The sequence below is a fragment of the Condylostylus longicornis genome, unplaced genomic scaffold (genome assembly GCF_029603195.1).
Source record: "Condylostylus longicornis isolate FDR11 unplaced genomic scaffold, ASM2960319v2 ptg000030l, whole genome shotgun sequence".
Taxonomy (NCBI): Eukaryota; Metazoa; Arthropoda; class Insecta; order Diptera; family Dolichopodidae; genus Condylostylus; species Condylostylus longicornis.
Genome location: NW_026577999.1, coordinates 10,874,815 through 10,897,889, shown reverse-complemented (window position 1 = coordinate 10,897,889; position 23,075 = coordinate 10,874,815). Strand labels below are relative to the sequence as shown.

The following is a 23,075-nucleotide window of genomic DNA, read 5'->3' as shown; positions in this document are numbered from 1 at the left end:
TTATATACTTTATACGTTATAAAGAATTTAAACATATACGAATTAAATTTATACAATTTTAAAACATTAAAAATATTGTAAAAAAAAATAAGAGAACTATTGTATTGAGAACTAATTACCTTAACTGCTAAAGTATTTCAATATTGTTTTATTAATTTCTAAATTTGATTAATAAATATTATTTGTACAAAGAATTTGATTACTCTTTACTAGAACGTGTCTTGAATACAAAACTTGTAGTAAATAAATTAAATAATTTAATAAAATTTTAAAAAATTCCATCACGATTCATTTAGCAGTACAAAAAAAAAATGCAACTATAAATAAAAATTTGAAAGCAAAATTTTAAAATTGTTTTTATTCATTCGAATATCGAATTTAGTATACCTATATTGCGTTCTCATAAAACGTGGAAACATGGCTATTTTACAATTTATGTTATTCGTTAAATTTCCTTTACGTAATTTTTACAATCACAAAAAGTAAATATTCACAAAAAAAAGTAAAAATGAAAATTTAGTATAGTAAAAGTTTTCATTAAAAGCAAAAGTAATACGTGTACGGGATCCAAGAATATCATGGGATCATTTGTAGGCACATTGTACACACAAACATAATGTATTACAAAAGGGTTTGAAGAAGTTGAAAAAAAATTTTTCTTTTTTGATTTCAGTTTTCAATTTACAGAATATTAAAAAACTATTGTTGAAAGTTTTTTATCATGTGTTTGTATGTATATACTTTGATGGAATTTATGAATAGTAAATATTTTAGTTAAAAAATTGCTGTCGACCGTAATAAAGGACTCAGTTTTTATTTCAATTGAAACATTTTTAATAAAATATTATTTTCTTTATATCTATTAAAAAAAAAATATTGTTTAACTTCTCGAAATTCTACTCGAAATTCTGAAATTAGGTGAATTTTATTAACAATATTATGTTAGTTTTATATAGAATGATTCAAAATTTTTTAAAACAGTTCTTTTGTCCTTGATTCTTAACTTTTACATTCAAATAAATTTTCAACATATACATACATATATACATATTATAATAAATTAATGAAATATCTTATTTTGTCTGTATTTTGATTTACATTCTTGATTTTTCTCAAATTTTATTTTTTACATGAAATTTTTGACACAATGTCGTTTATCAATTCAAACTTTAGTAAATATAAAATTAAATGGCATGTAAAAATTTAATAAATTTTTTTAAAATCCCAGAATCCTTTAACACACAAGAAAATATTAATGTTTATTTAGAAATTAAAAAACAATTACAATAACATATGGTCACATATTTTACTAAAGTTGAAAAGATTAATTATACTTTTAAAAATTTTTATTTAGAAATTAGTGTAGCATAACATTTGTTTGTGAATTCAAAACAATTTTTTTTTCCATTTTTCACTCCCTATCAATTTAAGCATAGGATTCAACTGTAGTTTCGTTAATAAAATTAGAAACTATAGCTGTTTGAAATACAGAATTTATCCTTTTAACAAGCAGACGAACAAAAATGTAACCTCTAGTAAAAGTTCAAAGTTCCAGTCCCAATATTCCTGAAAAAATTCCGTCATGTGAAATTTGATGCTATCACAATTTCTCCTTTATTACATGAAATACGGGCAGCAATAAAAGAATTAAGCATAATTGTTAGCATAATTAAGAAGGCATATCGTATATTCTCAATTATTCACTTGTCTAATCTTTGTTTATAAGTGCAAAATTATTCAATCGCCATATTAAATTAAATTTGATAGAAATTTTCGTCAAGATTATTGTTTTACATTTGTATTTCATTCTTTTAATTTTGGAAAATGAAAAAACATCTTTTGAATTTGAAAAATTTAAATTATGTACTCAGCTCTGTATATTTCGTATTGTTTGCACTTAATTCATTTATTTAATTTCCTCTAATTTTATTTTATTCCAGCTTTTCTCTTTTCTTATATATTTTAATTTTTATTGAAAAGTACTGTGTATTTTTTAATTGAAAAGTATGAAGAAAACAAAAAAAACAATGGTTGAAATAAAAGTTATAATTTAATGTACAAAGAAAATCCAAAAACAAAAACAGAGCAGGACACTTATTTAATTAAATTCAAAGAAATTGTGGATTTTTTTTTCTTATTATTTTAATTTCTATAAAAACTTATTTAATTAAATTTCGGATTCTGCCGAATTCAAATTGTTGTTTAGTTGGTACAAAGTTGTAGGTATCATCAATCTATGTGCACGACAATGTGAAAAACACTGACATAGTTTTAACTTTCAAATTAAGTTAGCAAAAAAAATATATTAGGATATACTGTATTAAAAACTAACTCAACCCAAAATTCTTATTATAAATTTTATAATGACAACGGATTTTTAATAGAAATTTGTCAATAAATTGTGTACGAATAAAATTTACGAGCAAACAACCATTCTATTATCCCTTTTTTTAAGTCGAATTTTTCGTAATAACGTAAAAATCAAATTTTTCTTTTTCGATTAACTTTTATTTTCTTTTGCTTCTTTAAAGGTAAAATTTTATTCAAAATCAGGTGATAAAACAAAAACAGAAATACCAAGTTTTTTTCATGAATAATAAACTAATCATTTGCTTACAATTCAAATTCGATGAATAAAAATAAAAATCTCGAAATAAATTGAAGTTAAAATTTCAAGGGATACTTCTTGTAATTTAAGATAAGTACTTTGTGGAAAACTATGAAAAAAAAAATACAAAATAAATTTGCAATTCTTTTTTCTTCTGGAAATGAAAATTTGAATTTTTGTACAATGATTTCGAATTTTTAAAAAAAATATTCTATATTGATACAACCGTATTCGTTATTTCCACTTAAGATTTTAATGTTACACAATTCGTCCACTATATCTTATGATATCAAATTTCCAATTACGAAATTATTTTTATAAAATATGACCAATTTCACTATTTTGGAAATCAACCTTTAATATAGGAACAGCAAATAATTCACAAACAAAAGCACTTTATGCACATTCACTAGTATTTTTTATGTTAAAAACTTTAACCAGATAAAACTAAATAAATATTGTAAATTAATTAAGTCCTTATTTCTATTGCTTTTTTTTTGTTTTAATGTTTTGCGCTAAATTATTATGGCGCCCATATACGAAAAGTGATTCAAGTGATTGTTTTCTTCTTGATTAAACTTCATTCAATCTATGGAAAATATTTATAAATTTGTGAAACAACAAAAAATGTTCAACACATTATGTGATTATGTTTTAAGAGTTAAATTCAGTGATAAATAACCCATTTAATACAGCATTTTCGATGGAATGGCATCACTCAGGCTATTAGCATACAAAATAGTTTGTACTTAAATTTGATAGTTTAAAGTCAACTTCCATTAATGTTTAAGACGTCAGGCTGACATACAATTTTCATTTTTGCAACTGTTTGATTCCCTGTTCGTATTCCATATTGGTTTATATTCAAGCAAGTACACATGCAACTGTATGATCTAATGCAATTTAGCAATCAAACAATTTGTAATTTTTTACAAACTGATTTAAATTTTTAGTTAACGTACTCGATTTAAATTAACACAATAGTTTAGTTGCTTGAATTCGCGACAATCAAGCAGTAATTCCATAATTAAAAATTGCAAGTTTGTGTGAGCTCTAAGTTAATGCAAAAACCCATTGTAATTTTAAATAAAAAAAAAACACACTTTGACACGCTAACTAAGAGTTATTGTACACTGAAAATTTTTTAAATGTCTATAAAAAGTTTCATTTCATACCACAATATAAAAATAGCTGCTAATCTTTTATAATTATTGTTTATTTGTTAAAACGGAAGCTGAAAGAGTTTTGATAATTTAACAAAATGCATAAATTTTTTTTTTATACAACAGTACTTACGAAAATTCTATTGTTCCGTAAATAAGTATTGTACGTATAATTATTGCCTCCTTTTCAATTTAAACTGGTTGATAAGTCTCGTTAAGAACTTTATAAAAGTTTTCTCAGCATGATTTCAAAAATTGATGTTATCCATCACAAAAACAACATGTTTGATAATATTTAATACTTGAAAGAAGCTATATTGATAAAAAGTTCAAAAATAAGTTAAATTTATAAAACTAGAGGTAGTCTACACTACCGAAAACCAAATAAATATTTCATTCATTAAACATTTAGGAAATTATAATTGTAAAAAATATAGCAAATTTTATTATAAACAATAACAGAATGCAGATTAACAGAAACTTTCACTCCATAATTATTATTATGTAATCCCTTTCTTTGTAATGGAATTCCATACAATAATATTTTACATCCTGGTTTTTTTTTTTAAATTCAAATATCATGTATAGTGTATAACACATGTCCGTATAATGTACTTATCAAGGAAATGTTCCGTGAACATACTCTTATCATTATAATTTATGTATTATTCAAAATTCCTTGAAAAATACTGTAGTTCCTAGATTTTATTTTTACAACAAAATGTAATATATCCATATAATGTTCAGTTCAACTATAAGAGAGTCATTCAAAACTTCAATATAATATTGCAATCACTTTCGCAAAACGCAAAAATATGTACTAAATGTTGATTAAAGCCTGAAATAAAAAATAGATAATAAAAGGAGAATTATTAATAAATTAAATAATATTTTAATAAATTAATAAATTAAATAATATTTTAAATTAAAACAAAATTGCATACATATATATGTATATAGTTTTGATTTTGCTATCATAAACGAATATTTAAATTTGAATGTAAATATTAGATTGCTTTTATGAAATTTTATCTTCATATTTAATTTCCTTCTTACTTTTAAATAATACATATCAATAATTTCTGCAACGTTTATAATATGATTAAATAAAATATCATGATTTATGTTACATTGTACATATAACAGTTTTAAATTTATACCGCATATAGGAAAAAAATTGTTCATATATAATACTGCGAGAATAAATAGGAAATGGAATTTCATTTCCAAACTTTAGAAATCAGAACTATTCTTTTTTAACTCAATAACTACAAAATTATATTGGGCCACAGATTCCTCTCGTAAAATAGGAGAGGAAATACGAAATTTTGATTCAGTGTAACTCACTCAATGTAAGTAGTGTTTTAAATGGAACTACTCCTTAAATTTAAACAAGAAAATATTTTTCTAATTATACAATCTTAAAAATATGAAAGCAAAATTATCCTTTAAATTCTTCATTACAAAATATTTCAAATCTTTGAGTTGGAGGTAACAAATTTATCTGATAATCAATCTGTTCTTGCTTGTTTTTTGAATCTATTTTTTCCACTATTTTCTTTATTTTAAGTTTGATATTATCATCCAGAAACATGAAAACAAATGTACACAATTCCCAATAAAATATTCTGAAAATAAAAACCATAAAAAAATCTTTTATCACAATTTCTTTTTTTTTGCAAAAATAAAAATATTAACATATAGAATTTTCTCTTGTCCACTTGGCATAACATAAACTAAACCTAACGGTCGGTTCTTAAGCTCTTCTAAAATTAATTAAAATAAAACTATTAATAAGAAATTAAATTTTAATTTTGTTTTTCTTTTTAAAATGAATTATCTAATATTATCATTTAAATTCGTTATAATTTTATTTATATTAAATAAATTTAAAATAATTCACACAACAGAAATTTCATCTAGAAGAAGATCTCAAAATAATGATCGTTTGAATAGTAGAAGATTTAATAATAATAACGGTGATAATATTAGTTATAATTCATCTAGACGAAATAATAATAATAACAATAATCCTGTAACACGTTGTGAATTACCAATTTTAAATAATGGTGATGTTAAATTAAGGCATCGCGGTAAATTAATACGTTTTGTATGTAATAAAAGTTTTTTTTTAATTGGTAATACTTATGCTGCATGCGGTAATAATGGAAAATGGGATATTGATATACCGGTTTGTGTTAGTAAGTGTTTAGTCAATTTAATATTAGAGAGAGTGTGTATTTTATTGTGATTATATTTTCAGAATGAGGTGAATTCAATTAATATTATAAAATGCTTATTAACAGACCTCTCAACTCAATAAAGAAATTCCTACAGAAAAAATTTTAATATTTAATTTAACTCTTAACTATAAACTTAAATATGTAGTGTATAGTTTTCAGAAATTCAGAAATTTATCAGCGCTAAATTTACAAATCACCAAATTAATTTATTTTTTTTTCACATGTTACCATTATCTCATTCTTATAGTTTTGAGACTTGCCTTAATCACCTATTTTCTGGAAACATAGCATACGTTACATACTTCCATTTTGGAAAACATTGTAATGAAAAAATTCAATTATAAATCCAAATTATTATGAACTCCTTGTTAGTCATTTTAATAACTCTCTTCCTCTGATTCAAATACTAAAGTAAATATCGAACCTGAAAATATAAAAATCAACTACAATAATCTCAACATAAATTATTTAAAAATATTTCAATTTTTAGAACACAAACAAAAAAATAATGAAATTTCAAAACTCTCTATTTTTAAAACACTTTAATTCTTAAAAATTGTCTACAAAAACACATACGTCTAACTTTATTATTTTATTTTATATATAGAAAGGGGTTGTTCTCGAACATTAGAAACTCCAGTTAATGGTTTTATAACATATGAACGTAGTAATTCTATTGCACATTTATATTGTGAGAATGGTTATTCAATAAGTTTTGGAAGAATTTCATATTGTAATGGTACAACATGGGATAGACCGATAGGAAAATGCCGAAAAATCAATAATAAAAAAAATTTACAACGTTTTTGTGATTTTGAAACTGAAGATATTTGTGGATGGCAACAAGATGATTATGATGATTTTGAATGGAAACGTACAACTGGTGTTAATATATATAAAAGAATACGAACTGGACCACAACATGATCATACAACATTAAAATCATATGATGGTCATTATATGTTAATTGAATCTATAAATAGATTATCATTATCATATGCTAGATTAATATCACCAATATATCCAAGAAATTATAGTATAAATAGCTGTTTTAGATTTTGGTATCATATGTACGGTACAACAGTTGGCTCATTAAAAGTATATGTAAAACCATTATCAATTGATATTGATAGTTTACAAGATAATATTGAAACTAGTGGAAGGTAATTGAATCATCCCAGAACATAAAATTAATAATTTATAAGGACTTGTGAACTTATATTAAATAAATATCAACAAAAAATTGATACTAATTAATTTATAATTTTAAATTTTGGTATCTTTATTTCAGTTTTCTCCATTGGGAAAAATCTTATAATCAAGGAAATCATTGGTACGAAGCGGTATTCTTATTAGAAGAATTACAAGAAGATTTTCAAATTATATTTGAAGGAACAACTGGAGCCGGCCATTTAAGTGATATTGCAATCGATGATGTTGCATTATTATTAGGAAATGAATGTTATCTTTTAGAACAAACATCAACTACACCAACCAATACTAATAAAATTAAATATGAAACAGAATTGACTACGGATATTAATAATGAATATACCACTGAAGGTTTTTTACTTAAATAAATTAGGAATTTTCCCAAAAAATATAATTCTTATATAATATTATTTTTCAATACCGTTTTAGATAAACTTACAGGAGCTTTAGATGAAATAACTTGCACTAATAGATGTAATGAAACTGAATCAATAGTAAACAAATCCACATCAAACATTGAACGGATTAATAATACCAATGATTTTATAATGATATGTGATTGTCATTTTGGATGTCAAGAAATAGAAACTTGTTGTTTAGATTATAAACGTACTTGTTTAACATGTTAGTTTTATAAAAAAAAAAATTAAAATACACTTTTATAAACCTTAAATTTGAATTATATTAAATTTTTTTTTTAGTTGAATTCACAAAAGATGAAGAAGAACAAACTGAAAATTTTGAAACTACAATAGAAACACAAACATTTGGAACTACAACTGAATTTATGACAACAGTTAAATTAATCACTGATAGTAGAGACAATATTACTGAAACCCAAACTAATTTTAATTATAAAAAAGATATTGTTCTATCTACAAAGCCATCCAATTTCATAGATCATCCTTTATATACAACTGTTAAAAGTTCATTATCTGATATAAATATGGTAGAGACAACATCCAACATATTATTGCCTTCAACAACAAGAAATTCAGTGTCCCAGCAAAATTCTTATAAAACAAATATTCCAATTAATACAGAATTATCAGCAATCACTTTTCCAACTACCTGGTATGAACAGAAAACAGAAATTCAAACATCAACTAACATAAGAGAAATTCACAATGATGTTGAAGCTTTTACAAATGAAATTCATATATCAACCGGTAATTTACTTTACATTTCAAATTTAATTATTTAATAAACTACAATTACAGTGCATACATAAGTTTATAATATTATTATTTCTTTTTCATCTTAGAAAATTCTAATTATAAAAAATCATCACAATTTAAACCAACTATAAGTAGTACCTCAACTAGTGTTAGATCACCAGAATTTATACCAACTAGTAGTAGCACCAGCACCTCAACTAATAGAATAACTACTACAATACAAACACCAGGCAAACTTCCAGCAAAAAAGAATGTAACGTCAAATGAAACTTCAAAAACGGGCAACAGAAAAGGCAAAAATAATATTTCATCTCTAACAATATTAATAGTAATCATATTAACTATAATTATATTTCTAATAACATTTACAATTGGGCTCTTATGTTCGAATAAATTAAAAAAATTTAATTCGAAAAAAATTCAAATAAAATACTTTAATAGAAAAAATAAAAAAACCACACCATTATTACAAAATAATAATGCCGATTATAATAATGTTCGATATTTAATCAATGATGATGAATTAGATTTTACTTTACAAACTATTGAATTACCAACAAATAATAATCCAAAAGAAAACCTATTAACACCATCTTCTTCCAAATCATTTACGATGCTTCCTTTGACTGAAAAATATGAAAATACTGAAACTAAAGAAAAAATTGCAGATTCAAAGCAAATCGGTAATACAAATTCGAATGTTGACAGTGTTGCATCCAAGTCTACAGAACATTCTCAAATGGAAATAAAAACTAAAGAGCCATCAAAAAAGAAAGTAAGGAAATCATTTAATAACAGCAAAAAATCCCAATTTGATGACAATAATGAAAAAAATCAATTAATACCGTCAGATGTATCAAATGATGAATGCGATATTTGCTTACAATAAGTATACTCATATTATTGTTCTAATTTTTATTCTGTATCAAGAATATTGAAATGTACAGATTTATTTAAAGAGCATAATAAAAAAAATTTTAGTTTATGTTTCAATAAACCAAAAAAAATTCCGAGCTAATAATTTAAGATTTTAATAATTTTTAAAATTTTATTAATAACATCTACTAATTTTTTTGTTAATTCAAGAATATTTTGTATGTACATATCAAAAAAATAATAAATTATTTTATAAAAAATATTAAAAATTAGTTTGAAATATGTAAAAACATTACAATTAAATTTGTTTGCGTTGCATATTCTGAACTAGTTAACAGTTATATATCTCTAGAATATTATACACTCGTAAATGGAATCCAAAACCATTTAGTCGAACGCAAACAATAATGAAGATTAAAGAAAATAGGAGAAATACTGCAAGTCACTTGCATCCTTACAAATTTCAATGGTAACATCGGATCAGACACGCCTCATAAATCCAGGTCTTTGAATTGATCTTCTCTCATAAACATAAATTCCAAGTCTCATCAATCTCCTTTTAGATGAGAAATAGCATTCCGATACAACGTACAGATTTTGAGCTTCCATATAGGATCAACACATTGAAACTCTATCATAATAGTCTCTTGGCTCTGCCAGACAATATGCGTATCATTACACTATGTATGCGACGGAATTAGTTAATAAAATTTGAATACATACATATGTATGTAGATATGATAATAAAACAAAAATAGGTAAATAACGCTCATAATAATCGATTACTACATTAATAACCCTTATTCACATACAAATAAAAAGCGTAGAAAATTCCTTAAAATGTACATTTATGTTATGTAGGTATAAAAAATATTAATTAAATATTTATTATTGGATAATTAAACATTATTTTGATTATAAAAAATTATTTGGGGAAACAGGGGAACTGCGATACATTATAATCATTAAAATATGTATTTGATAACGAGTAATAATATTTAGCCCTAATACATTTGAATAAATATAATAAAGAATATTATGTATAATTGTGTACAATTTATTTTCGACTTAAACTTTTGTCACATAAAGCAAACTTTCTTTTCGAAAAATCTAAAGTTTACGAATTGATTTACAAACAGTATTAATATCGAATTACATATTAATACTATAAGCGTACATAATTCAACAATTAGAGCTCATAAGGTAAATTATTTAACAGAACCATCTGGTACCATATTAGTAGAGCGGTTTTAATGGATCCATATCTAATATAAATTTCAACTAATTGATTATATTCAGATTTATACAAATAAATTTATACCGAAAATACATACATGAAATACAGAAAAAATTCATGATTTTTGTATAGCAACAATGTATTAAACAAATTACCAGCATCAATACGACATATTTGAAAAATAATATAATCTTTATCAGGAACAACATCGCAAAGACATTTTATCACAGTAAAATACAATAATCTATTCGTATAGCCAAATTTCTTAGTATGAATATGCAAATGCTAAACGTGATAAGTATAAAAAATATTTTGAGTTTCATTTCACAAAACTATGTACTTAAGTGAATGCGTATGTTTTCAAAGTACATGCATATGGCTAATGTTTAAGGTATATTTAACACCATCACATCTTGGTACCTATATGAAGTATTTTAAATATTTTCTTATCACTTTTATTTAATAATTTTTTTCTGTATTTGTTTTATAAATAGGTATATAAAAACAAAATAATTCTTATTCAAATTATATGCAAAATACATACATACATAATGTAGTTTAGATAAGAGAGCAGATGAACTTTAAAATTTGACAAATGTTTATATTTTAATTTGATATGTACGCACGTATATAGTTACATATGATTGCTTACCTACAAAAATTAATTAGATACTTTTAATATTGGCGTCTGTAAGGTATAAGCAAATTATTAATTTATATATTATTATTATTAATTATTAATTCATAATAATTAAGGCAGTGAGCATGCAAAATAAAAAGTAAATTAAATAAATTAAACATTTATTATTAATATATAATTGTACACAAAAATACAATCAACATTTTTAAATATCCCCTATAAAGTACTCGTACGTATACACAAATATGTATGTGACGGTTAAAAAAATATATTTTATTTTTTCATTCGTATAGAGAAATGAAAATAAAATTATTTTAAATCTTGTTAACTTTAAGACATTTTTCAATTTCTATGCGATAAATTAAGTAAAATTCCAATACTTTTCTTGAAATCTATCTAAACTCTACGGTGAAACTTATCTTCCAGATTTAATAGGAAGTAACATAGAAATTAAAGTATCCGTAATTAAATGACGATTCTCATGCAAAAGAAATTTGTATACATAGGTACCTTGCATTAGACGGAATTAATCAGTAAAATTAAAAGCCACATTATTGCATTATGGAACTAAAAATATGAGTAACTGAGCTTTTACATTCATTAAACTTCTCTTCTTTTTGTTAATCTCTTTTTTTTATATTGTCCCATCATAAAATTACTAAGTGTTATAAATCAATTTTATGGAAATTCAAGTATAAAATGCCACTGAAATTATATTGATATCATAATATTATTATAGTAAACCTGTTAAATATTAGTTTGTATTTTTTTTTTAATTTTAATTTATATTAAAAGGGCAATCCATTTTACAGTTCTTAAAAAGTAGTAACAACAAAATTTTAAAATAATGAATATGCAAAATCTAAATATTAATTGTTTTTCATCTAAAGTTTTCGATTTTGAATTAACCTTAGAACAAAAAGATTGTGTTTCCAATAAGATGGTTTTCTGATAGCTCCTACAAGATAGTGGACTTACACACTAAACTATAATTTTTTTAAATATTTTGCGATCAACACCATTACCTTAAAAAATTAATATTTTAATTCTAAAAAAATAAGAAAAATTAATTAAGATATGCGTGCATAAAATTTCGAAAAACTTTGAAATACGGATAGCCCTTTATTATCATACATTAAGATAGTATAAATTGAATGTACATGTATGCACATATATATATATGTATAATATAAAAAAAGCAAAGTTTATTATTTTATAAAATATAAATAAAAGGTTTTCTCAAGCTCATTCAGTTTTAAACAAACCCTCTCCGGTGTTGTATTGCGATATTACTCACTGTAAAGTTATAATTTCTATCGTTAGTAATTTATTTTGTAACTTTGCAAGTTGAAATAGTTAAAAAAAAATTTAATATGCCTCAATCTAACAAAAGTATGTAAATATGAATACATCTATATGGATATAGCGTATGAATTTATATATAATGAAGTGATAAAAGTGTATATGATTAAATTAAACTAAACACATTAAAATAATTACCAAATAATAGTACAAAAAATACTTCTGAAGAAACAAATACCTACATACATTATATTCATGAAAATTATATTACAGAATGCCATTGTGGACCTGGTTATGCCACTCCAATGGATGCAGTTAAAAATGGCCCAAAAGAGAAACTATTATATGTTGTAACTGTTCAACCTAATATTGATGAACCTCATGGGGATTACTTGTCAACAGTTGATGTTGACCCTTCAAGTCCAACATATTGTCAAGTAAGTTAAAAAAAAATCCGAATTTATATTAACTTTATGTACATATTTTTAAAAAAAAAAATTAAGGTGATACATCGTACTTTCACAAATAATAAAGGAAACGAATTACATCATAGTGGATGGAATGCTTGTTCAAGTTGCTATGAAATTGATCCAAATTCAGAAAAAATTCCAAAACGTGATAAATTAGTTTTACCATGTTTAATTTCTGATCGAATTTATATTATTGATGTTGGAAAAGATCCAAGAAAACCAGAAATTTATAAAGAAATCGATGGCGACGTATTAAAATCGGTTAATTGCAGTGCCCCGCACACAACACATTGCTTAGCTGACGGTAATGTAATGATTTCAACAATGGGTGATGCTAAAGGAAAAGCGAAAGGAGAGTTTGTTCTATTCGATTCAAATTTTAAGTGCATTGGTACTTGGACAAAAGGTGAAAAAATAGCACTATGTGGTTACGATTATTGGTATCAACCGTATTTTGATGTAATGGTTTCGTCCGAATGGGGTGCACCTGAACTATTTCGAAGGTAAAAGTTAATATATTTTTTTTTCATTATTCGCAAATATGTCTGTAAGAATTCGGTTTCTTGAGTCAGTTTTTCTTTACATAATTATTTTGAAATAAACCAATTTCATAAAACATTTGCGTACTACAATATTGATTCTCTTTCTGTGAAACAATAAAATGAAAATTGACTAAAAGTAATACAAAGCCAAAAAAGGGACAAGAATATCTACTTAGTTTAATTTAACGTTTAAATAATTTTAAAAAGAACTGGTAATCATTAAGAATGCAATTTTTTAATCAAACTCTGCTTTCAAAGTCTGATCAAAATCAAAAATCACTAAATTTTCTCTATTTTATTTCTTAGAGGTTATCAACCGTCAGATTTGGATGATATGACACAATACGGAAAACGCTTAAACTTCTATCAATGGTCAACTCAAAAATTAATACAAACGATTGATTTAGGTGAAGAAGGAACTACACCATTGGAGATAAGATTTTTGCATAACCCAAAAGAACCTCAAGGTTATGTCGGAACAGCCCTGTATTCGAAAATTTATCATTTTAAAAAGAAACCAAACTCAATGGAATTTGAAGCCAAGAAAGTGGTTGATATTCCAATAAAAAAAATTAAATTACCTGATGGTTCAGAACAATCACTAAATGGAATGTTAACAGACATTTTAATATCTCTTGATGATAAATTTTTATATTTGAGTAATTGGTTGCACGGGGATGTTCGTCAGTATGACATATCAGATCGTGAACACCCCAAATTAACAGGACAGATATTTCTTGGAGGAAAAATTCAAAGTGATTCCGGAGTTAAACTATTAAATGAAAATATTGTGAGTTTAATTTTTAGTTAATTAGTTGATAAAAACAATAAGTATATACATATGTATATAAAAACCTTTGATATAGATATGAACTTAATTTAAAAAAGCATTTTTTTAAATATTGTTTATGTACGTATGAATGTACGTACTTTTAATTCAATCTTTTAGAAATTACCTGAACCAACGATTATCAAAGGACGGCGTCTATATGGAGGACCACAAATGCTGCAGTTATCATTAGATGGCAAACGTCTTTATATTTCATCTTCGTTATTTTCACCATGGGATAAACAGGTTACAATACAAATTATATCATATAAGTGCTGAAGCACTCTTGTATTCTATATATAAGGGCTGCTTCACAGTTAATGGTTTCCTTCATATTTTTACTTAATTTTTATTTCAGTTTTATCCTGAAATGGTTCAACACGGTGGAACAATAGTCCAAGTTGACTGTTTACCCAATGGCGGAATGCAATTAAATGAAAACTTTTTAGTTGATTTTGGTAAGAATGAGCCATATGGTCCCACACTTCCACATGAAATGCGTTACCCCGGTGGAGATTGTACATCAGATATTTGGTTAGCTAAGGATTAAATATAATTACCAAAATACAATTATTAGATACAAAGAATTATAAAAATTAAAATGAATATAATAAAGCACTTACAAGCTGATAATTTGAATATTTTCTTTATTGGCCTTTATTTAGTGTTATAATGGGCGCGTCATGCGGCATACGATTGCCAAACAATAACGGTTTCGACCTTCATTATTACCTACGTCTACATGCCGGCTTTTGCAAAAGTCATCATGTAAACGCAGCTATTAAGATATGACTTTTTCTGACATTTTATAGAGCTTATTATTTTTTAACAAATGAGTAATCTAACGTTCGTTCTTTTATTTCATATTACGCAAATATAGCAAGTTTTTGTCATTCTTTGATTGGTTGGAAATGCGACACAGCTTTATAAAAGAATGGAAATGAAAATTCAGCTGATTGTAAAGAATTAAAATTTAATAAGTTTTAAAATTTAAAATTTGAATGAGTTACTTTTACATTTAAATTAACTGAGTTATAATATGATTCAGTCTCAAGAAGGAACCTATAAAGCTATTTCCGAACGCAAATGCTATTTTGGTGAAATTTTACGTAAACACAAATATTTAACAAGCAACTATTCACAATTATTTTACGAATTCTACTTGTCTATTTCATTTGAAGTTTAAAATGTACGTAAGGAACCATATAATCAATACAATGAACATTTTTACCTCAAATTGAAAAACACTTGAGTTCCCATTTTTAAATTTTTCTTAAGAATTTTGTTGTTAAAAATTTTAAAATTTTCAAGATGATTAAGAAAAACTATTAGTATTTTTATTTAATGGTTTGGTGCAGACAAATATTGTTTGTGTTATTTTAAATTATATTGCAAAATAATAGTTTGGATTTCTTCGGAATCATCAAATAAAAGTTGTACGATTTTGTCAAAATTAAAAAAGATGGATTGTTTGACATTTCCTAAACAGAAAATTGGTAAAGTACTTTTTAAAATATTTGCACTTACGTGGTATCACAGTTTTGCCAGCGATATTATATTATAATATACATACAATCTTTTAAAGAATCTGTCCTAGTGTGTAGTGACATTCAAAATTTTTCCTTATTGTCTAAAATTAGACAATTTTATCAAATTAAAAAGGTTGTTAAAACCATATGAATTCCCAAATTATAAAATTTTGTAAAAAATGGGTAGTAAGGAAATTCGATTAAAAAGAAAAGGTAAGAGAGATTCTGCTGCCTGTCTATTCATCTTGTACGTCTATGAAAATGACAACATAACATAATGTCACTTGACTTTTGCAACAAAAGTCAACTATATTTTATGTTAGGAGCGTTGTCAATTATGACATTAAAAAATATGGTCATACGTGAACTAATTTAACATCAATATTGAAATTTTTTTAATCTCAATAAGTACTTATAAATTTTGATCATGTCGTCGTCTGCAATATATATTTTAGATGTTAAAGGCAAGGTAATTAAGTGTGAAATAATTTATATTTACTTTACAATTACCATTCAATATGGAAGAAGTTCCCATAAAAAATTATTTATCTAAGTAGGAGTTTCTACTAATTTTACTTTTTGAACAACTTAATTATTTCAGGTGTTAATTTCGAGGACATATCGTGGCGATATAGATTTGTCTGTTATTGATAAATTTATGCCTCTGTTAATGGAAAAAGAAGAGGAAGGATTAATCACTCCCATTATTCAAACAACAGAATGCACATTTGCCTACATCAAAACCAACAATTTATATATTGTTTCAACAACTCGAAAAAATGCCAATATCGCTTTAGTTTTTGTATTTTTGCATAAAATTGCACAAGTATTTATTGAATATTTTAAAGAACTTGAGGAAGAATCAATTCGAGACAACTTTGTTGTTATTTACGAACTTTTAGACGAATTAATTGACTTTGGCTATCCTCAAACAACTGATAGCAAAATATTACAAGAGTATATCACCCAAGAAGGTCATAAATTGGAAATTCAACCAAGAATACCGATGGCTGTGACGAATGCCGTGTCATGGAGATCTGAGGGAATTAAGTATAGAAAAAATGAAGTGTTTTTGGATGTTATTGAATCAGTTAACTTATTGGCTAATGCTAATGGAAATGTGTTGAGGAGTGAGATTGTAGGTGCTATTAAAATGCGTGTTTACTTATCTGGAATGCCAGAACTAAGATTAGGACTAAATGACAAAGTACTTTTTGAGAGCACAGGCCGCGGAAAATCAAAATCGGTTGAGTTAGAGGACGTTAAATTTCATCAATGTGTTAGACTTTCTAGATTTGAAAATGATAGAACGATCAGTTTCATTCCACCAGGTAAAAAAAAATGATATTAAAAAAAGAAATAAAATAAAATGTTGGTTTTTATTGAACCATTTTATTAGATGGGGAATTTGAATTAATGTCATATAGATTGAATACGCATGTTAAACCATTAATTTGGATTGAATCTGTAATAGAACGGCATGCTCATAGTAGAGTTGAATATATGATAAAAGCCAAATCACAGTTTAAACGTCGATCGACTGCAAATAATGTCGAAATCGTTATTCCAGTTCCAGGAGATGCAGACTCTCCGAAATTCAAAACTACGATTGGTAGCTGCAAATATGCTCCAGAACAGAATGCCATCACATGGACTATTAAATCATTTCCCGTAAATAAATTTTGATTTTACTAAAAATTACAAATGTAAAAATTCGCATGACATTTTTAGGGTGGAAAAGAATACCTTATGCGTGCTCATTTTGGTTTACCAAGTGTAGAGTGTGAAGATTCCGAAGGAAAACCACCAATTCAAGTTAAATTTGAAATACCTTATTTTACAACATCTGGAATCCAAGTGATTTTTACTAAATTTTTTTTTTTTTTGAAAATAATTATTTCAAGTGTATTTCCAGGTACGATACTTAAAAATTATTGAAAAAAGTGGATACCAAGCACTTCCTTGGGTCAGATATATAACACAAAATGGTGATTACCAGCTAAGAACTAATTAAGAGTACCCGTCGAAAAAAAAAATATGCTTCAGCACACATTTTTAAAAAAGTATTTAGATCTTGTTTTCGTAAAGATAATTTTAATTGAAAAGACACTAGTATTAATACAAAAAAAAGCGTCGAAGCAAATTATATATACAATTTTTATAAAGTTTATTGTTGATAAAATACTAAATAATTTATGTATATGTATTAAATTTAACTAATAATTCAATAAGTGTCTAGTTTATTTTGGGAAAATTTAAAAAAATTTTTGTTTAGGTTTGACTAAATTTAACTAATACAAATGGAGCCTTCATCTGACTAAATTTTAAATGATTTAATTAAATTCAAAAATACAACAATGTAGAATGAAGAAGATGAGGTGTAGAAATAATGTTATTAAGTAGTTTTATTTATATGTTTCTTCTTATGCTCATTTAAGTTTCTTCTATTCATAAAATTTTGATCACATGAATCGCATTTAAATGGTTTTTCTCCAGTATGAAAGTTGAGATGCTCTCTTAATTTACATTGTAGTATAAAAGTTTTTTCGCAAAATTCACATTTGAACGGCCACTCTTTTGGATCCACATGACTTTTTACCCTGTGTATGCTAAGTCGACTCTAAAATGTAATTTCATAAACAGTATAAAACAAAAAACAGAAATTAAACTCACAGAAGTCATGAACTTTTGACCACAAACATCGCATTGATAGCCGAAAACTAAAATGAATTTTATTTTTTAAAATTATTGATTATACATTATTGTTTATTTTTAATTTATGTTTAATTCTAAATTAAATATTTACAAAGAAAGTTCAACAAAGTGATAATATATATACATATTCATAATATTAGTTAATCTATCTGCACCGAACAACATCAAAAACCTCGTTTTTAAATTATTGAATTTATTGAATTTAGTGATTATATTTGAAAAGAAAAATTGTAAGTTTTTATAAAAAGTCAGGTGTCTTTCGTGTGGCTAATTTTGATCCAATCATGAAACTGCCTATGGATCAAATGAGGATTTAAACACTTTTCGAAAAAATAATTATATTTTAAATTTAACAAGTGTTTAGTTTAGCAAAAAAATGATTCTTAAAAAATTACCTTTTAGATGAATATTTTTAATATGACGTTTTCTCAATTCCTTCGTCTTAAACTTCTTATCGCAATCTTCATATGTGCAAGAAAAATTATATGTATCCGTGTGTTTATATATATTATGAGTATTCAAATTATCTTTTGTTGTAAAGGCAGCTGCACAAAGCTCACACTTGAACGGTCGTTCCCCTGTGTGTTTCCGTTTATGGTATTTAAGAAATCTTAAATCTCTATACGATTTATTGCAAAATTCACAATTTAAGTTTCTGTTTTCATGTAAACGTTGGTGCCTTTCCAAAACATTAATAAAAAAGAAATTCTTATTACAGTACTTACAAGATAATGCTTTTCTTTTACCAACTTGCTTTCTTGGTTCTACTTGTTTTGTTGTTTTAAATTTGAAATTGGTTTCGTGCTTTATATTATTTTCATGTTCAATCCTATGCTTTTTCAAATTGCTCACACTTTTCTCACATAAAGGGCAAACACCATTTTCACTGTGTTGAAAAACATGATCCAAAAAAGTTGAATTTGGATATTTAACCAAACATATTTGGCATGTTAAATATCTATTTTTTATATTTGACTTCTCATTCAAGAATTTATTTTCAACGAAGTTTTCACTGTTTAAATAAATTTCTTCTTGATTTTCAGTTTCAAATTCTAAATTAATTTTTTGATCACTGTCATTCCATTCTAGAACTTCAGAATCAAATATTTCAGTAGAATTTTTATTTTGACTGAAATCCTTATTTTGTAATGTTATAATTACTTCATTTGTTTCAGCTAGTTCATTTTCCTGTAAATCACTATCTTCTTGAGAAAATTGATATTCTATTTCTTTAATAATATCCACTTTGTCATAATATGTAGTTGTACAGGAGTCCTGCTCAGAATCAATTTCACTTTTTATTGATTCCAAATCATGTTCAGTTACTGGTTCTATTTTAATAGGGAAATAGTTGCTATCATTATCGTAAAGTTCTTTCGACTCAAAATGTTGTACCATATAATGATCCTCATAATATTCAATATTATCAAACCACTCTCGGCAAATCACACAATTATAAGAATATTTTCCTTGATATGTGATGTATATCTCGCCACATTTGAAATTATGAAACCTTGCCATTTAGTTTTTCTTTTAAATTAAGATAAGCTAATCACTAAAATGAACAAAACCTTATTTCTAAAGCTCAATTTAGGTTTAATTAATTAGTACTTAATTCAATAACACTTTTTTGTTTATTTTTTTTTTCTACAGCAAGAAAAATCTGACTTTGACAACAAACAAATATTTGACAACAATATTTGACAGTTATCAAACAAAATTTGCATAGTGTTATATTTAGACATACAAAACCTGGCGTATTAATCTTGTACATTTACATACACATGTAGTATATTTGTTTTCTGGAAGTCAGAAGACGCCTTCGCTCAAACAAATTAAATTTACTAGAAAATTCAGAACATGGACAGTTGGAGAAAAAACGGAACGTTGGTACTTATTAGGGAAAAAGAAAAAAACAATTATACATGCGTTTCTATAATAGAAGATATATTTATTTTTCAATAATATCCCAGTTTTCAGGTTATCCGCTTTTATTTTATATTCTTCTTTATTAATTTTTGTAGGAATTAATTAATAATTTTGACATAAAGCTATCAGATAATTTCAGTCATCAGAGCCAAAAACTTTATCGTATTTGCCATCTGAAAAAAACTGTTCACATACAAGGTTTAACAGTGACTGATATCATACAGTGTTGATCCCATACAGTATTTACACAAACAACTTTTAACAGACCAGCTATTTGCTTATTGCGGTACCTCTGAATTTGACTTTCAAACGTCACTAACAATTTTCACTTATTTACTAACCTAAAAGTAAAAATTTAGTGTCATCCTCTGACAAACAACTTTTGTAGAAAAAAAATAAGCTGCATTTTAATTTTAAAATTTTAAAATATAATATTTAAAAAAATTGTAACAATGTCCATTCTTGGCTATAATGGTGGCTGCGTGGTAGCAATGCGTGGCAAAGACTGCGTAGCGATTGCAACTGATCATAGATTTGGCGTTAGAGCTCAAACAATTTCAACTGATTTTGAGAAAGTATTTCAATTAAATCCACATTTGTTTCTTGGACTAGTTGGCCTGCAAACTGATATATTAACTGTTAAAGATCGTCTAACATTTCGAAAAAATTTATATGAAGTGAAAGAAAATAGATTAATGTCTCCTGAAAGATTTTCCGCAATGTTAACAAGTTTTTTATATGAAAGGCGTTTTGGTCCTTATTTTGTGGAACCGGTAATTGCTGGACTGCATCCTAAAACTTATGAACCTTATATTTGTAACATGGATTTATTAGGAAATTCAAATACTCCTGAAGATTTTGCAGTAGCTGGTACATGTGCTGAACAGTTGTTTGGTATGTGCGAAACGCTTTGGAAACCCGATCTGGAACCCAACCAGTTATTTGAAGTTATTGCACAATCCATGATAAATGCATTTGATCGGGATGCTGGTAGCGGTTGGGGTGCGAGTGTTTATATTATTGAGAAAGATAAAATAACTGTTAAGAGAATAAAAACAAGAATGGATTAGATATCAGATGAAATTTTGGTGGCCTGGTATTGTAATAAAAACATTCTTTTACAACTATAAATTTTATAACTTTAAATAAAATACTTAAAAACAAGAACTTTTTTTTTTCAATTTAAAATAATTTCATTTCATGACGAAGTAATTTAATTTACAATATTTATTAAAGACTTATGAAAATTTTTAAAAATAATTTTAGCATGAAATATAATTATACATAATATGGGATCTCTATGTGAAGTGACTTCTTAATAAATTTATTCTCAAATGATAAAATCTGAAATATCCATATGAACATAAAATTTAAACAAAACGAAAGCATAAAATTTTTGAATACCAATATTTATTTCAGTATATTCAAGGTTATAATATATATATATGTATATGTGTATTTATGTATATATATTATCCACTTAAGTCTGAAAATAATTCTATAAATTACTTTAAATATTTACTAAAATTAAAAAATAAATCACTAATGTTTTTTAATCTCGTCATTTTTATTTTATTTTTTAAAATAAATAAACTATTAATCAACTTATTGTAATTTAATAATAATATTTTCAGTGTCCCCACTATCCCCACAAAAAATTTAAAACATTTAATATACATTTAAATAAATTTAGATAAAAACTATCACTATCCATGTATGTTTAATAGTATAGTTATTTATTATACAGGTTTTTTTTTAAATTTTACTCTTATTTCAAAAAGAAAATATAGTAGCATGAAAACACCTTTGTCAAATTCAAACCATTCATTTATCTCCATTTAAAGTTTTTTATTCTGAAAAATGATTTTAATTATGTTTTTTCACTCAAGGTTTATAAACTGTTATACGAAAATGCTTAAAAGGAAATCTTTTTTTAAATATCCTTTAAGATTTTATTTATTTCAAAAGAAATTTTGAATCTTAGATTGATAAAAAAAATTTTATATTGAATACGTTTAATTTGTAATCACACGATCTCATTAAGCTACTCCAATTAAAATTTATTATACGAGGATTATAAGGACCTTTATTTGAAGTTATTTGACCATTATATAAAAATAAAATATATGAGGGTTTCATAAAATATTTTGGTCAATTTTAGATTCACAAATAAAATTTTCAAAAAAGATGTATCTTGATATTTTAATGCTTTTCCAAGAATAAAAAATTTAATAAAATACCTTTCTAATATATAAACCAGAATAATTATATAACCTTTTCTTACATTGTTTCAAATTGAATATACATAATAATATAATCGTTTTTATATTTTAATAATGAAACTTATATTAAATACACGCATTTATCCTAGCTTACCTTGCAAGATCATAAAATGTGCAGCAAACTATCGAAATATATAAAAAAAAAAAATTCTTTTTAAATCATTAATTACAGCCTATATCAAGTTACATCAAGTTGTGCATCCATATTTTTAAATTTTCTTTAATTAATTTTTAATGTTTCAAAATTTTCATTACAACTTTTTTATCATTACATAAGTTATACATATATTAAAAATCAAACCAGTTGACACTATAACACA

At 25.1% G+C, this 23,075-nt stretch overlaps 5 protein-coding genes across 6 annotated transcripts in view; 4 read left to right on the top strand and 1 right to left on the bottom strand.

Annotated features, from left to right (window-relative positions):
- LOC129608148 (uncharacterized) overlaps nt 1-9,397 on the top strand; it is a 62,082-nt gene extending 52,685 nt beyond the window's left edge. The window contains exons 2-7 of the mRNA XM_055519478.1: nt 5,682-5,972; nt 6,622-7,177; nt 7,306-7,577; nt 7,656-7,850; nt 7,928-8,395; nt 8,491-9,397. Coding sequence (XP_055375453.1) covers nt 5,682-5,972; nt 6,622-7,177; nt 7,306-7,577; nt 7,656-7,850; nt 7,928-8,395; nt 8,491-9,293 — 2,585 coding nt within the window. The 3' untranslated portion in view covers nt 9,294-9,397. The remainder of the gene's footprint in view (nt 1-5,681; nt 5,973-6,621; nt 7,178-7,305; nt 7,578-7,655; nt 7,851-7,927; nt 8,396-8,490) is intronic.
- Nucleotides 9,398-12,414: 3,017 nt separating this feature from the next.
- On the top strand, nt 12,415-14,933 carry LOC129608000 (methanethiol oxidase). The gene is made up of 6 exons (XM_055519296.1): nt 12,415-12,549; nt 12,733-12,896; nt 12,963-13,432; nt 13,778-14,261; nt 14,421-14,546; nt 14,659-14,933. Exons 1-6 carry the CDS (start codon nt 12,531-12,533, stop codon nt 14,848-14,850), a joined length of 1,455 nt encoding a protein of 484 aa, XP_055375271.1. The 5' UTR covers nt 12,415-12,530; the 3' UTR covers nt 14,851-14,933.
- Nucleotides 14,934-16,141: 1,208 nt separating this feature from the next.
- LOC129607879 (AP-1 complex subunit mu-1) lies at nt 16,142-17,992 on the top strand. Its single transcript, XM_055519113.1, has 5 exons — nt 16,142-16,298; nt 16,431-17,160; nt 17,229-17,500; nt 17,561-17,686; nt 17,745-17,992. Exons 1-5 carry the CDS (start codon nt 16,257-16,259, stop codon nt 17,841-17,843), a joined length of 1,269 nt encoding a protein of 422 aa, XP_055375088.1. The 5' UTR covers nt 16,142-16,256; the 3' UTR covers nt 17,844-17,992.
- A 150-nt stretch (nt 17,993-18,142) lies between these two features.
- Nucleotides 18,143-20,228, bottom strand: LOC129607878 (zinc finger protein 675-like). 2 transcript variants are annotated; one of them, XM_055519110.1, is made up of 4 exons: nt 20,156-20,228; nt 18,940-20,099; nt 18,503-18,549; nt 18,143-18,449 (listed from the first exon to the last, which is right to left on the bottom strand). In XM_055519110.1, the coding sequence occupies exons 2-4, from the start codon at nt 20,063-20,065 to the stop codon at nt 18,225-18,227; spliced, it is 1,398 nt and encodes a 465-aa protein (XP_055375085.1). In that variant the 5' UTR covers nt 20,066-20,099; nt 20,156-20,228; the 3' UTR covers nt 18,143-18,224. The 2 variants fall into 2 exon arrangements, with proteins under 2 accessions (XP_055375085.1, XP_055375086.1); XM_055519111.1 differs by lacking the exons at nt 18,143-18,449; nt 18,503-18,549 and adding an exon at nt 18,566-18,864 and having other exon boundaries at nt 18,940-20,178.
- A 583-nt stretch (nt 20,229-20,811) lies between these two features.
- LOC129607834 (proteasome subunit beta type-3) lies at nt 20,812-21,640 on the top strand. The gene has a single exon (XM_055519031.1). It carries the CDS (start codon nt 20,926-20,928, stop codon nt 21,541-21,543), a length of 618 nt encoding a protein of 205 aa, XP_055375006.1. The 5' UTR covers nt 20,812-20,925; the 3' UTR covers nt 21,544-21,640.
- The last annotated feature ends 1,435 nt before the right edge of the window (nt 21,641-23,075 follow it).

Excerpts from the sequence above, each read along its gene's own strand:
- LOC129607879 (XM_055519113.1), top strand. The coding sequence starts at position 16,257 with ATGTCGTCGTCTGCAATATATATTTTAGATGTTAAAGGCAAG. Across the intron at positions 16,299-16,430 it reads TTTTAGATGTTAAAGGCAAG|GTGTTAATTTCGAGGACATA; the intron begins GTAATTAAGTGT and ends TAATTATTTCAG. Across the intron at positions 17,687-17,744 it reads TTACAACATCTGGAATCCAA|GTACGATACTTAAAAATTAT; the intron begins GTGATTTTTACT and ends GTGTATTTCCAG.
- LOC129607834 (XM_055519031.1), top strand. The coding sequence starts at position 20,926 with ATGTCCATTCTTGGCTATAATGGTGGCTGCGTGGTAGCAATGCGTGGC.
- LOC129607878 (XM_055519110.1), bottom strand. The coding sequence starts at position 20,065 with ATGGCAAGGTTTCATAATTTCAAATGTGGCGAGATATACATCACATAT. Across the intron at positions 18,550-18,939 it reads TAAAAATATTCATCTAAAAG|TTTTCGGCTATCAATGCGAT; the intron begins GTAATTTTTTAA and ends AATTCATTTTAG. Across the intron at positions 18,450-18,502 it reads GTCAAAAGTTCATGACTTCT|AGTCGACTTAGCATACACAG; the intron begins GTGAGTTTAATT and ends ATTACATTTTAG.
- LOC129608000 (XM_055519296.1), top strand. Across the intron at positions 14,262-14,420 it reads AACTATTAAATGAAAATATT|AAATTACCTGAACCAACGAT; the intron begins GTGAGTTTAATT and ends TCAATCTTTTAG. Across the intron at positions 14,547-14,658 it reads TTTCACCATGGGATAAACAG|TTTTATCCTGAAATGGTTCA; the intron begins GTTACAATACAA and ends TTTTTATTTCAG.